The following is a 14,840-nucleotide window of genomic DNA, read 5'->3' on the forward strand; positions in this document are numbered from 1 at the left end:
TGAGGAAAAAGTTTGGGTTTCTACTGACCCGAATGTGTTGGATCGTCATGTGTTGTTTGTTCTTGCTTTATTGATGCCCAGACGCTTTAGGACAGGAGAGCGAAACTCTAGACATATAGAATCTGCTGTTTGTCTTTTATACAGTTAACAGAACACGGTAATGTGCCTTGGAGCTTAGCAACCTGTAATAAACTTCAATTGATATTTTAAAAAAAAAAGGGAGGCCACACATGGATCAATGATGAGGGTGGCCGGGACCCCAGTGTCATGAGGAGACACAAGCCTGCCCAGCACTCTCCCCTTTCTAGGGCCAGGAGCAAGCCCAGACAATAATACCAAGCCCAGGAGCTTTCAGGGCCAGTGGAGAGGGGGCCTGGTGGGGCCAGGCTTTGCACCCCCTTCCCAGGATGGTCTCTTAGATCTGTTTGACACACTCAGTGTCCACGTAAATTCATTTCAGCAAAGGCTACAACAGTGTGGAGTGACTGCCACACCTCCTTTTACCGCTTCCATCTTCAATATAGCGCGATGGGGTGGGGAAACTGAGGCTCAGACAGGCAAAATAATGATAAAATTAATGGTGGACATGTGTCCAGCACCCCTATGCTGGGCCCCCTGCAAAGCACTTTATACCATTCACTTACTCAGGCCTCTGAGACTGGTCTGTTCTGGAAACGAAAGCCCACAGAAGTTCAACCTGTCCATGGTCACGTGGCCAGGAACTGCCAGAGCCTGGATTTGAACCTGTATCCATCTGAATCCCAGCCCTGACTCTGATGACCTACCTCAGGCATCCTTTTCCTGTAAACTTTATACTGTTTGTTCCTGACTGTGGGACATACGCCCGTCTAATGAGGAGCCGGCAAGGTGGGATTGGAGGCACAGACCCTGCTTGGCTTTCCAGCTTTGCTCCCCTGTCCTCCATCCCCAGGAAGCTCTTCTCCAGCCCTGTTAGTCCCGGGACCTGCCGCTGACACTGCTCACATCCTCAAGGGTGAAGAATGTCACCTTGCTTCATATCTGCCTCCTGCGTGGTTGGCTGGGGAAGGGGACCGCAGGAGTGGGGGTGAGGTTAACCTCATTGTTGTCTTATATGGTCATTTAAATCTCCCAGGGCTTCCTCCAAGGGCCAAAAATAATCCGAGACACAGCAGCTGTGTCCAGCACACAGAGAGGACCCGGCCATCTGCTTTGGTTCAGAGCCCTGCGTCTGTCTGTCAGTCTCTCCCCCTGCTCTCCCTCCATCCTCGTTCCTGCCTCTGGCCATGACCCGCTTCTCATATGCAGAGTATTTTTCCCTCTTTCACTCCTGCCCTGCGCCCTCCAGGTCGACAGCGCCTCCTGAGAGCCCAGCCTCATCCCCCATGGGTCTGTTCCAAGGTGTCATGCAGAAATACAACCAACGGAAGACCTCACAGCTGGCGTAAGTGACCCCTGGCCCGCCCCCAAGACCATCCAAGTTCACTCTCCCAACTGGGGTTGGTGGGGATAGGAGGTAGGAAGTAGGCCCCCAGCCCCCAGGAAGAGGAGAACTTTGAGGGAACTCCCAGGCACACCCTTCCCAGGTGTGTCCCCGGAGACCCTGCTGCTCCTGCTGAGCTGGCCTTGGGGTCTTCAAGCAACTGCCAGCTAGGCTGTGATTGCAAAGAACCCCTCAATGCCCCAGAATGAGACTTGTGTGCTAGAGTGGTCCCGTGGGGCTCAGAATCTGAGGACCCAGCAAAAGGGAGACTGGGGAGCCGGCCCTAGGACCAAAGAAGCCCAGAGGAGCTCAGAGCTGAAGGTGATGAGTCAGCCACACAGCCATACCCTTTGTTTGTCTGTTTCTCCCGCCATCACTGCAGGGTGGGAGATGGTTGTTTTGCTTTGTTGCCTTTAGTTGTTAAGTGCCAGGTGCTAAAATCCAGAAACAATCCCAGCTACAGGAGGGATTCTGTTTGCCTGGTACCAGGGTGCTGGGCTAGGTGTGTCCTGGGAAATAGTGCTGTGTGGTTAGCTTCTCTGCTCCCCATATTGACCCCAGAAACAGCTAAAAGCAAAAGAGGGGCCCCATAGCTGGAACCCCTATTTCCTTGCTCAGATATGTTGCAGAGAGGGGAGGAGGCAATTGGCCACTGTTTTACTTCTCCTTCCCAGCGCTTTTCAAACTCTGCCGCCTCCACTTCCTTCATGCTGCTAGTGGGATTTGCATGTGTGGAGAAGGGAGACCAGATTCTGATCTCAGCGCGGCTGCCACTTCCTGTGTGACTGCCCGTGAGTCGCTGAGCCTCTCTGAGTCTCCCTTCTCTGCGAGAGAGGTTGGAGAGGACAGAGTGGTCTCCAGGATTCCGTCCAGCTACTTAGTCTCTAATGGCTTGACACCGCAGCAGCCACCCCCGGGGCGGGGACTTTGGCTGATAGAGAAGCCGTCAGCGCGGGCTCCTGAGAGCTCCAGGGGCCTTGCACCACAGCTTCCACGAGACCCAGCAGGGCAGCGGGTCCTGAGAGTGTTCTCGTGACACTGCACACTCCCAAGGCCACAGGAACAGCCAGCCAACCTCCCTTTCACTTCGGCTGGGGTCCCACAGCAGATCTTCCAGGGAGACGGGACACATACCCCACTGGGGCTTTTCCTGATGCCAACACGGGCTGCTCTGGCCGCTCATAAGAGGAACTCATCAAGGTGACACTGATGGCGTTGAGGGGGATTTCAGGGCTTATCTGGTCAGTGATCTTTCTTGCCGGGTCTGTAATTAGCCGCCATCTATGCTCTGATGCTATTAAAAACCAGAGAGGCTGAGTCAGGAGGAAATGCTGCTCGCGCTGGAGGAAGCAGTGGGAGGGTAGAGGGCTGGTCCTGTGGACCCTCAGGGCCTATCTTGGCCCCTGCCAGGGTGAGGGCACTGTCTCCCTTCTCCACCTGGGACACGGGGCCATTTATGCAGAATGTTCGCCAGGAGTGGATGAGGGAGTCACAGCAGCCATGGTCCTCACTGACTCTCCAAGGACGGGAGGAAGGGGGCACAGCGAACGCAGGAATGAATGAATCAACAAACAAACGTTGTGGCTGTAAAGAGTCAAGCAAAGAAGTTATCGTTTGTATTAGGCTGAGATTCTTTTTGACATTCAGAAGTTTTACATTGTGAAGGCTTCGAATTTAGAATCCTTCATGTATTTTAAGTCTTTCAGCAGCTAAAAGTTGGTGTAACATTAGATGCATCCACTGAACACCTCAGGACAGAAGGGTCCCCTGATTGTCTTTCAGCCACCAAGGAGCTCTATCTGAAAGGGACCCTTGGTTTCCATCTGCGCAAGGAAAGGAGCTTGCCATGTTTCAACTCACTTCTAGCAGATTTTCCCTACATGGTGCCTGACTGGGAGACGAAAGGTGTAGAAATGCCCCACGATGCTGGCAAGGGAAATTAAACACTGGCAAGGCTTGATCCAGACCCCCCACACGTACCTATAAGCCAGTATGACCTCCAAATGCTCAAGGGAGGCCATTGCAAAGAATGTTTTGAACAAGATATAAATAGAATTCCCAAAGAAGCAAGCAGAACTCTGATAGGGAAGAGGCTGTCTGTTTTGGAAATAGAAGGGATGAAGGGATGAAATAATCTTTCGTAGGTTCTGAATTCCTTCTTTCCTCCCTCCCTCCTTCTCTTTCTCTCTCTCTCTTTCATGCACCAAATATTTTTTGAGCACCTGTTATGGACCAGCCACTGAGCTGGGCCCTGGGAATTAAACCATGAGGGATAAAAGAAAGAAAGACACTGTCCCTGTCTTCTCGGAGCTCATAGTCCAGTGGGGAGACAGACAGTGATCAAATAATTATTCAAAGACATATGAAGTCCGGTGGTTACATGAGGGCTTATGACTGGAGGCAGGGAGAGGCTGACCTGGGCAGGCAGGCTGGTGAAGCCGTGATGGAGCTGAGAGCTGGGGAGGCCGAGGTCAGGGCTGAGGTCAGGGCCAAGTTCCCAGGGCATACCCATGTGGGTTAGGAAAGATTATTCTCATTGTGGAGGACATTGGCTGCAAGGGGGTTGAGCACCTGTCCAGACCAGCAGGGACAAGCAGGGCGGAGTCATCCCACAGCTGGCACTGCTCCTGGCCACCCTGCTTTCCCTCTGGGAGAGAGGCTGCCTGGCCCTGCCTCCGTCCTGAGGAGTGGCCCACTCCTTGCTTTCACAGGCCCATGGACCCTGTGCTAAAGGCCATTAAGGAAGACGATGAAGGGGCCTTGAAGGCAATGATCAAGGACGGGAAGAATCTCACAGAGCCCAACAAGGACGGCTGGCTGCCGCTGCACGAGGCGGCCTACTACGGCCAGCTGAGCTGCCTGGAGACCCTGCAGCGAGGTGAGGCGGCCGATATGGGTGCAGCCAGAGGTGGGAGCGGGGCTCCTTCCTTCTGGAGCTGCATGTTCTTTGCCCGACCACAACCTGGGTGAGGGGGGCAAGGCAAGGTTACCACCTTCTTTGTTGCAGATTTAAAGTCATCAAGTTGGGAGAGGGGAAATGACTTGTTTCCCCCACTCCCAACAACACCCCCACCTCCAACCTCCCCAGGCTTCTCAGGACAAGAGAGACTAATTCCTAGAAAAGGAAGGCGAGAGGGCTGACTTTTGGCAGAGTCACTGCCAGCTTATTCTAGAATGTTCCAGGGGCTGATTTGGTGTGGAAAATACTGCAGCTGTGCCTGTGCCCGCCAAGGCCGTCCCCCACAGCTGTAGGATCCTCGGCAAATCATACCTGCTCTCTGAGCCTGGGCTTCCCCACCAGCCAGATGTGGGGAGGTAACAGCTGCAGGCAGCATGAACCCCAGACAGCCCACCACACTCAATGGCAAAAACAGCTATAAGAGACTGAGCTTCTGGCAGTGGCTGGAGGGAGTGTAAGGAAAAGACAGGGTCATTCAGAGAAGGAGGGACTCAACCAGGGAAGGCTTCTCGGAGGAAGTGGCATCTGAGGTGGATTAATATGACCAGGAAGCTGAAACAGCATTGTAAAAGGTACTGAGTCCAGGGCCAAGATGATGAAGGCAGTCTTCGTAAATTTAGGCAGATGCCATTCAAGCCTGTCCTTGGAACTGGGAGGAAATCAGGACCACTTCTATGCTGGGAAAGAGGCATGTATCTTCCTCCTTCATGAATGTCCCATCTGTCCTCCCCAGCATACCCAGCAACAATCGACCAGCGCACCCTGCAGGAGGAAACGGCCCTTTACCTGGCAACGTGCAGGGGACACCTGGACTGCCTCCAATCCCTGCTCCAGGCTGGGGCCGAGCCCGACATCTCCAACAAATCCCGAGAGACACCACTCTACAAAGGTGAGCCCCCTGGTGGAAGGGTTCCAGAAACTAGGTGGGCAATTGGGAGCACTGCTCCTGAGAGGCATAACACCCCACCCCCACCTCCACCCACCAAGGAGTCTACTTTGAAGGGGTGCCCTTGCTTGGACGTATCACTGAGGTGATTGAATCATTCATTTGTGCACGTATTCAGCCAACATTTCCCAAGTCATCCCATGGGCCAAGGACGTTGCAGGGCACTGAGGGCTCAGAGATGAAAAGATATGGTGCATGCCTGAGTGCTCTCCCAGTCCAGTGGGCATCGACTCACAGAGAAAACAGTCAGCTCAGGGTGTTGGAGAGCTTGACTCAAAGCACCGGGGAGCACAGGGAAGGGGCCCTGATACAGGAGGAGGGCACCCCCAAGAGCTGAGCTGAGCCTGAACAGGAGCGATTTCCCAGCTGGACAAGCAAGGGCACAGCATAAGCAAATGAGAAATGGCATGAGAGAACTTAGACCTCTGGGATGGTTAATAAAACTGAAAAGTCCTGGCTGACTCAGTACAACATCCAAGCACACTGGCTACCCTAGTAAGTGCCGAGAGTCAGAAATCGGAATAAACACAGCAGCTGGCATTTATTGAGTGCTTATGCCAGGCACTGTCCTTTCATTTACCTTCATACCCATCTACATCTGAGGTAGGCACTGCTAGTATCCCCATTTTACAGATACGGGCCTAAGCCATAGAGACCTGAAATGAGGTACCCAAGATCACACAGCCAGGGGCAGGCAGACCTGGGGCAAACTCAGGGAGCAGGACGCCAGCACCACACTCTGAACTACTGCATTTATAAAGTGTCTAGTTCATGCCTACACGTTTAAGCAATCAGCCTTGGCTCTTGCAAAAATAAGAGGGCCTTTCTACTTTGCAAAACTACAGAAATCCCTGATTTGCCATGTGTCTGGTACCCAGCACCTGGAACATTCCATAAGCAGCAGAACTGGGGAGCCGTTAACCGGGTCTACTGCAGACCTGCAGTGGGAGTGTCTCCCAGAACTGATGGCCACCCGGCCACCGCAGCCTTCACCTGGAGCCTCAGCTGTCCCAGCGAGAGCTCCCCGGATGCTGGGCTATTGAAACCCGAACCTTGGGCCCTGGTCCTGCATGAGCTCCAACTATGTGCCAAGTACCATGCTAGAATGTTCCATACATTACCTCACCCAGTATTCCCTCAGTGTCCTATCGGGAGGGTTTTGTTATCTCTGCTTACAGATGAGGGAACCAAGGCTTTGAGAGGTGGGAAGATTCACCTGGGATCCTGTTTGAAACACTACACAGGCATCACCCCCTTCCTTCTCACCACCCGCTTGACTGACTCAGAGAAGCTTCCAGCGGTGGTTAATTTGGACAAGTGCCCAGCCTGCCTGGTGATAACTCTGTCCAGAGCCAAGAGTGCATTTAGAGTCGAGAGAGAGAAGAGGCTTAAAAGGCGGGTTTGGACAGGTTGAGAAAGACTTGACAAGCTGTACCCAGAAGATGAATTTTATCCCAAATTAAGTGAGAAGCCTTTGAGGAGGGAATTTGAGAAGGAATATGACTCTGCCCTCCTCCTCCTCCCCTTCTGGCCTTGGCAATGTGGAAGACTGAAGCCAACAACGTCGTAAAGGGAGACAAGTTTGGGGCATCCTGGAATATTCTAGAGGACAGAGACTCTGGACCCAATGATCTGGGTTTGAATCCCAGTTCTGCCATTTTCTATCTGTGTGACCTTGGGCAAGTCACTTTACCTCTCTGTGCCTCATTTTTCATCATCTGTGAAAGGGAATAATAACACTACATCCTTTAAGGGTGGTTGGGAGAACTAAACTAGTTAATCATGTAAAGTGCTTAGAACAGAGTGCCTGGCACATAACCAGTGCTATACACACGTCATCAAATATTATTGCTAACATTAGTATGGCTATTACTGTTAGTTGTATATTCTAGGTTTAATGCAGAGACTGAAACTTAATCTAGACCCAGTGGATACTTGTTGAATGAATGCCTGATGAGTGAATGAGTGAATGCACAAGTGAACAAATGAAGTCTTGGCTAACAGTCTTGCTTCTGCCTGGGCACAGCTTGCGAGCGCAAGAATGTGGAGGCAGTGAGGATTCTGGTGCAGTACCACGCAGACACCAACCATCGCTGCAACCGAGGCTGGACAGCTCTGCACGAGTCTGTTTCTCGCAATGACCTGGAGGTCATGGAGATCCTGATGAGTGGAGGTGCCAAGGTGGAATCCAAGAATGCCTATGGCATCACCCCCTTATTTGTGGCCGCCCAGAGTGGGCAACTGGAGGCGCTGAGATTCCTGGCCAAGTACGGTGAGTGCTAAGGGTCCCTGGGTCATGGTGTCCCCAGAGGCCACAGCTGGGAAAGATCGCAGAGATCAGCTCGAAGGGAAGGCGAGTTTAGGTGTCGTCTTGTGGGCATACTCTGATAGTGAGGTAGGATCTTCTTGGAGTGCTGTGTTAAGAAGGATTCTGAAACTGTGTCTGGGCTCAGCAGGAAATGTGTTGAGATCCACTAGTGATGCCTGCGATTAGCGACAAACTTGGGGGAGAGTGGAACACATGCCACATATTTGTCATCTCTAATCTAGCCCAACATCCTGGTTTTACAAATGAGGAATCTGAGGCCCAGAAAGGGGAAGTGAGTTCTCTACAGTTACATAGCAAAGTAGTGCTAGAATTAGCCAGACTCTTAGTTTCCTGACATCCAACCACTTCTCTTTCCATAGTGTCACACTTCAGGGCCAGAAGGAACCTCAGACAACTCTAGAGCATCTTCCCATTTTATAGCGGATGAAACCAAGGACCAGGATGGGAAAGTTATTTGTCCAGAATCACACAGCCAATTAGTGACAGAGCTAGAATTTGAACCCAGGTCATTGCACTCTTTGCCTGTGAAAAATCTTTGTTCACTTAAAGGGACAAAATAAAATAATGTTATCTTCATTATGATGTTCCAGTAGCAAAAGACCCCAAGACAGTGGCAGACATTCTTTTGGTTAAAGGAAATTATTTAAAGGACATTATATTCTGATCGCCCCCAAGAACACTTTCGATATTTTTTTCTGTCTCTTTGGGAAGTGACCCTCTTTCCTTTTTTTCTTTTCTTTTTTTCCCCCTCTTCCTCCTCCCCCCACCCCACTCCAGTTCAAGCCATAGTTTCTCAGTCTAGGTGTGTAGGACACAGCTCCCTGGCCCCTGCTGGTATTATGAACCTTGTGCTCCCACCCCTCCCCCACCCCCACGTCTGTCGCCAGTCGTTGGTTGGCCGCTCATAGCAGCTCTCGACAGCTGCCAGCCGCTCATGATGGCTGCCAGGGCCACTCACGCTGACCACCAGCCACTCCTGGCAGCACAGCACCCAGCAGCCCACCGCTGCTCATGTCAATCTCCAGCTGCTCTCGGCAGCCCAGCTCCAGGGAGAGTCGTTGTTCACAATCTTAGCTGTAGAGGGCGCAGCTCCCTGGCCCATGTGGGAATCAAACCAGCGACCTCAGCATTAAGAGCAAGGCGCTCCAAGCACCTGAGCCACCGAGCCTACCCGGTGACCCTCTTTCTTTAGCCAGAGGAAAGCCAGACCCTGGGGCAGAGCTGGAATAATTTGTTGAGGACCTGCTGTGTGCCATACTGTGCTACGCATGAACACAGATTAGGCCAACGGGGTTTTCCCCACAGCCGTATGAGGTAGGTAGTGTCCTCACCACATTGTGTAGATGAGGAGACTGAGGCTCAGATGTTAAATGATTGGTCACAGCCAGAGCCTGGATCCTGACCGCGTCCATCTGACCCCAAGCTGCATGTTCTTTGCACTCTGCCACACCACTCAGGCCTCCAGAATGGCCATTGTGGGTTTGCTCAGTAAGTGTCCACTTACTCAGTGTGCGCCTACCAATGAGGGAAACAGGCCCAAGGCGCTTCCTTGCAGCCGAGGACGAATGTGGACTGGCCGTCTTGAGAACAAAGGGGCACAGGCAGGGTCCTGGGAGCCCAGGAGAGGAGGCTGGGCGAAGGGCAGGGTGCGCAGCGGGTGGGGAACCAGCTAACTCTGAACATCTGCCGAGCTCTCCTGCTGACACTCTGAATAAGGTCTGTTCCCTTTGTGGGCTGAGTCCATTTTCAAATCCAAATATTTTTCTTGTGTGAGCGGGTGGCTTTGCTGGCGAGGTCCAGGCTTCCAGGGTGCCTGACGTCGAGAGCTCCTGGGGTTAGCGCTGCTGGCGGACTCTTCCTCAGGAGGGCAGAAGCAGCCTCTGTGCCCAGGGCCACTCTGTCCTGAAGAACTGCCATTGGCTGAGCACCTCCTCGGGCCCAGGCGCTATGCAGGAAGTCTGTTGTCCATTCGGGCGGCTATACCAGAATGCCACAGACTGGGTGGCTCATAGTCAGCTTATTTCCCACAGTTCTGGAGGCTGCAAGTCCAAGATCAAGGTGCCAGCAGATTCGGTGTCTGGTAAGGTCCCACTTCCTGGTTCACAGACAGCCGTCTTCTCGCTGTGTCCTCACATGTTGGAAAAGTGAGAGACTCTCTGGCATCCTATTTATAAGACCACAAATCCCATTTAGGAGGGCTCTAGCCTCGTGACCTGATCCTCCCAAAGTCCACACCTCCTAACACTGTCACATTGGGGGTTTGGTTTCAACCTATGCATTTGGGGGAGGGGACACAAACATTCAGTCTATAGCAGACATTTACTTACTACTTGTCACAGTAACTCCAATTGGTAGGTACTATTATTCCTGGTCAACAGATGAGAAAATGAGACTCCTTAAGGCTGCCTGAGGCCACAGAGCTTACAAGCCATGAAACAGAAACTTCACCTTGTCCTTGTCTGTGACAAAAGCCTACGTTCATTCCACCAGGCCAGAAATCAGTCAACAGAAGTTCAAAATTAGCACAAAGCCCAGAGAGAGGGGCGCTGTGGTTAGCAAATGCTTTTGATATTAGCCCTTACCAGCATTCCACTGCCATCTCAGTTCTATTTGCTTCCCGAATAAAGAGGGACTGGTGAACAGGCTGCACCTCTTTTTGCAGACAAACCTGAGTGCACATCAGGTCTCTCCATCACCACTAGGAGATGAAGAAGGTGGTAGGAGGTTGGGCTGAAGGGAGACTGTCACATGATTCCTCCTCCTGTCAGCATGGTGTAGTGTTTTCTTCAGAGGAGACAGGAAGTGATTCCGCTCTTATTTGGAAATGGAAGGCAAAGAAGTACAAATCTCAGTTAATAAACTCATTGGGGTTTTTCTTTTTTAGGGGACTCTGCTCTCTAAGAGCTGTGAGGGTCTTCTTCAGTGCAGGGCCTAAATCCTTCTATATGGAGTTAGGGTTAAGAGTGTGGCCTCTGCCATCAGACCAACCGCCTTCGCCTCTGCCATCAGACCACTTGGGTTCAAGTTTTGGCTCTTTCCTTATGAGCTGGGTGGTCTGGGGCAATTGCATAGATTTCTGTGCTTCAGTGCCCTTGTCTGTAACACAGAGATAAGAGTAGAACTAATCACACAGGGTTATGTTGAGGATTCAAAGAGATAGCAGAGGCTAAGCACAGGGCCTGACACATAGTAGGTGTTCAGTGAATGCCAGCGTCATCATGGCAGCTTCTTGCCTCTAAGAGGCCTCTGCTCAGACTGGCAGGCCAGGGTCTCGGTGTTGCAGAAGGGAGCTGGGGTCCTCCAGTTCGACTCCTCCTTTCCAAGGGTCATTGTTGAATGACCCAGTGTGTCATGGTGGTTGGCACAGTCTGACGTGGACGTCACATCAGGGACAGTGACCACCCCGATCACTCACTGACCTGCCTCTCCTTCATCAGGCGCAGACATCAACACACAGGCCAGCGACAGCGCGTCGGCCCTCTACGAGGCCTGCAAGAATGAACACGAGTTAGTGGTGGAGTTTCTGCTGTCGCAGGGTGCGGACGCCAACAGAGCCAACAAGGATGGCATGCTCCCGCTGCACGTCGCCTCCAAGAAGGGTAACTACAGGTCAGCCCAGGCCCTGCCACCACCACCCAGCCCACACGGGGGGTAGGGGGGGCACAGGATTAGGAAGGCCCAGGTCAGAGAGGAGGGTGCCTCTGGGGAAAACAGGAAAAGCCCTCAGCAAACGAGGGTGAATGCCTACAGTAATGGTGACAATAATAATAGAGAAAAGCTACGCAGCACTTTCCATTATTAACTGATTGAATGCTTTTGAAACTCTACTTTTAATGATACTTTTAATGAGTCTGCAGAGGTGGATACTGTTATCTTTGTTTTCCAAATGAGGGCACTCAGACACAGAGAGGTTGAGTGGTTTGCCCAAGGTCACACAGCTTGTGGATAGCAGGAACTCACCTACTCGAAATGTCACATCTACAGGAATTCTACTCAGGGCGCCAGGTATGAGTCTGGACTAGGGGATATTTCTGGTGGGGATGCAAAGGTAACTTCTCAGGCAATCAGCAAGCATGCAGGGGATACCCACAATAATACAAATAGTGCCAAAGATAATAGCCAGACTGTATGGAGCACTTCCTATGTATGGGTACTTTGAGTGAGATGAGAGAAACTTACGTTCTCAGGGAGGGATCTGGTGGGAGGGAAGTTGCATGTGTATGTACACACACACACGCACACGCACACACACACACACACACACGATATGATGAAAGAGCGTGAAGAACTAAGCCCCATGGTGGTTCTAGAGGAGACACCCCAGTGGACTGGGCTCGAGGGGGCCCATCTCAGCTCATGGGACCAAGTGTTTGTTCATGCTGATAGCGTGAACCTGGCCACGGGGAGAGTATTTACACCACCGGAAATGGTGAATGCTACAGATCAGGGCCGCCCCACCCCTCACCCCAAGCCAGTTGTTAAACATCCAGCAGCACCACCATACCTGGCGGGGAAGATCTGCCCAGAAGGTGGAACCCCACCTGCGTGTGAAGGATGCACAGGGCCTGGTAATTTCCATTTGACCAGTGTTCCCCACACTCGGACCAATCACAGACTTTCTTCCTGATTTGAGACCTCTATATTCTCATGGCTTACTATTTTCCTTGAAAGGCATTTTTACCTGAAATAAATGTGTTTTCAAAAGGAAACATTTATCACACTATTAAATTGTTAAAATTACCAATTTATAATGAATAAAAAGCCTTTTTGCCCCAAATCCTATTTTGTGTACCCCAGATGACACTCTGGGAAACATAGCCCTGTCCTCAGCAAGGAGAAGAGGGAGAAACACAGATGGCTGTATGTTGGGGTGTGGGCTGTCTTGGCTAAGGCAGAGGGAAAACAGGGGTGAAAGTGACATCCCAGAGAATGAGGTGGGGACACGAGGAGCCCCAGGCCCTGCTCTGCGGGCAGGCGGCACACATGACCAACCAACGCTTCCAGCCCAGGGGTGGCCCCGGTGCAACCACACCTTATGTGCCACAGGGGAGACCCTGCCTTCTTTGGGCCACGTAGTAGGCTGCGGGGCAGACAGAGCTGGATTTGGATTCCTGCTGAGGCCATGGGGCATGTTGCTTAACCTTTCAGAGCCTCAGTTTCCTCTTCTACAAAATGGGAGGTAGTCACACCTGACTCATGGGTTGTTGTGGGGACTAGTGAGAGGGGTATACAGGGATATGCAATGGAAATAAGCACTCAGCAGAGCATCTGCCACGGAGAAGGTGTTCAGAGGGTCTGCACTCCCTCCCTCCATGTAGAGAGAGTACATTCCATCATTGTTCAGTTAGCCAATGGAGAAAAGAAAACAAGTCAGGCAGTGGTGGTGGGTGAGATGGTATCTTTCTCTTCAGCTCTAGAAAGTTCCAGCATCAGTCAATAAACATGGTTTATCTGAAACCTGACCCCAGAAAGATCCAAAGAGTGAAAGAGAGAGAAGAAATCTCCTTGCCCAGTGGCTTCCCATACTTGCCTGTACAGCACAGTCACTCTGAGTTGTTTTTTTAAATGACACATCCCAGAACCACTGAACTAGAATCTTCAGAAGAGTAGGAACCCAAGTTCTATCTTTGAAAAGATCCTCAACCGCATACAGCCCCGCCGTGCTTTCAGGGGAACCACTGATCTAATCCAACATCTGATTTGCAGAGGAGGGAATTGAGGCCCAAGATGGAAAGTGCTGTGCCAGAGAGGGGCAGAGCTGGGCCTGTCCCTGGCATCCTTCAGTCACACCCAGATGCCTTCAAGTGGACCCAGATGTCTGGCCCCAGCTGGAGGGGAGTTGGAAGGTGCACTGGGGGGGCCTAAGTATCATCAGGGAGCAAGGCTGGTCCTCCCTGGAACCACCTCAGTGAGTGCTTGACCTTGGCCCAGAGTTTTCTGCTGTGGATTCATGCTGAGTCCCAAGATGATTTCCCTCCATTCCCAGGCCCCATTTCCTTCTGACCCTCAAGACTCAGAGGGGCCAGGCCACTTTTTGAGAGCTGTCCAACAAAGGGTTAAGCCAGGTTCCCAGCAGCTTCTGCCACCTGGCAGGGCCCGTGGGCAGACCAGCCCCTCACTCACTCCCTGGCATGTGGTATGAATGGTCCTTTCCACACTGACCTCCCATAGGCTGCTTGGGGATTTGATGTGACATTCCATAGGCGTTCCACACTCAGCCACCTGCCAAAACACTCTTCCCCTCCATAGCACGGAAAGGAGTGCCCAGCAGCCAGTCTCAGTGTCTGCCAGTCGGTTCCCACTGGGGGTGCAGGGTTCCTAAAAGCCACCCAGATGGTTTCACCGAGCAGCCCAGTGGAGAACCAATAGTACGTCAGAGTCCATTTGTGGCTGACATATAACACAGACTTGCATTTTGGGCCTCACTTCTGACCCCCTTGTTCTTAAATATTCTTTCTCTTTTCCTTCTAATTTATACTACCTTTGCAAGCCACTTAAAACTCTTTCTGGAAAAATGGCAGAATAAAAAACATTGGATATGTTAAATTAAAATGCAGCTTATAAAGTATGTTCACAAACAAATTAGTAACCCCATTAATTAAAAGGGCCACTGAGGCTCAGAGCTCAAGGCCTCACAGAAAATAAGGGAAGCTCCTGGGCGCAGGTCCCTCTTCCCAACCCCATCCCCTGCAGGAGGCTGGTTGGCTGTCCGTGTCTTCTGGGGAAAATGATAAGTGTTTGCATCCACGTTTCTCAAGGCGTGGTGCGTGGCTCACAGGCCGCAGACTCTCAGGGGCCTCCCCAACCTGCTGAATCAGAATCTAGATAGCAGGGCCCAGGAATCTGCATTTTCAGTGATTTCCTGAGCAATTCTGAGTTGCACTGTGATTGAAAACTGGCAGTTTGCATCTTCAGCAAACTCCACTCTGTGTCTGAAGACCCAGAGACCCCTGGACATGCTCGTTTAGTGCAGCAATCTGCACGGAGCTGCTGCGTGCCTGCCCTTCCTCCTTCATGGAGGAAGTGCTCCCCACTCCAGTTCCCAGCATCTCCTAGAAAAGCTGCAGACTTGCCCCCAGACGGATCCCTCCTGGGCAGGAGGCCCTCTGTGCCCTTGGCAACCTCCTCAGGCAGATGTTCCATT

General features: G+C 51.8%; 1 protein-coding gene across 3 annotated transcripts in view; it reads left to right on the plus strand.

Annotated features, from left to right (window-relative positions):
• Positions 1-14,840, plus strand: part of ASB2 (ankyrin repeat and SOCS box containing 2) — a 38,977-nt gene that overhangs the window by 16,161 nt on the left and 7,976 nt on the right. For 2 of the 3 annotated variants that reach the window (XM_019745667.2, XM_074327004.1), the window contains 5 exons: positions 1,328-1,423; positions 4,174-4,340; positions 5,155-5,310; positions 7,394-7,639; positions 11,134-11,305. In XM_019745667.2, coding sequence (XP_019601226.2) covers positions 1,328-1,423; positions 4,174-4,340; positions 5,155-5,310; positions 7,394-7,639; positions 11,134-11,305 — 837 coding nt within the window. Of the gene's footprint in view, positions 1-1,327; positions 1,424-2,246; positions 2,663-4,173; positions 4,341-5,154; positions 5,311-7,393; positions 7,640-11,133; positions 11,306-14,840 lie in introns of those variants that run through there. The other variant, XM_074327005.1, reaches the window with a different exon arrangement.

Source organism: Rhinolophus sinicus, linkage group LG03, assembly GCF_036562045.2.
Source record: "Rhinolophus sinicus isolate RSC01 linkage group LG03, ASM3656204v1, whole genome shotgun sequence".
Lineage (NCBI taxonomy): Eukaryota > Metazoa > Chordata > Mammalia > Chiroptera > Rhinolophidae > Rhinolophus > Rhinolophus sinicus.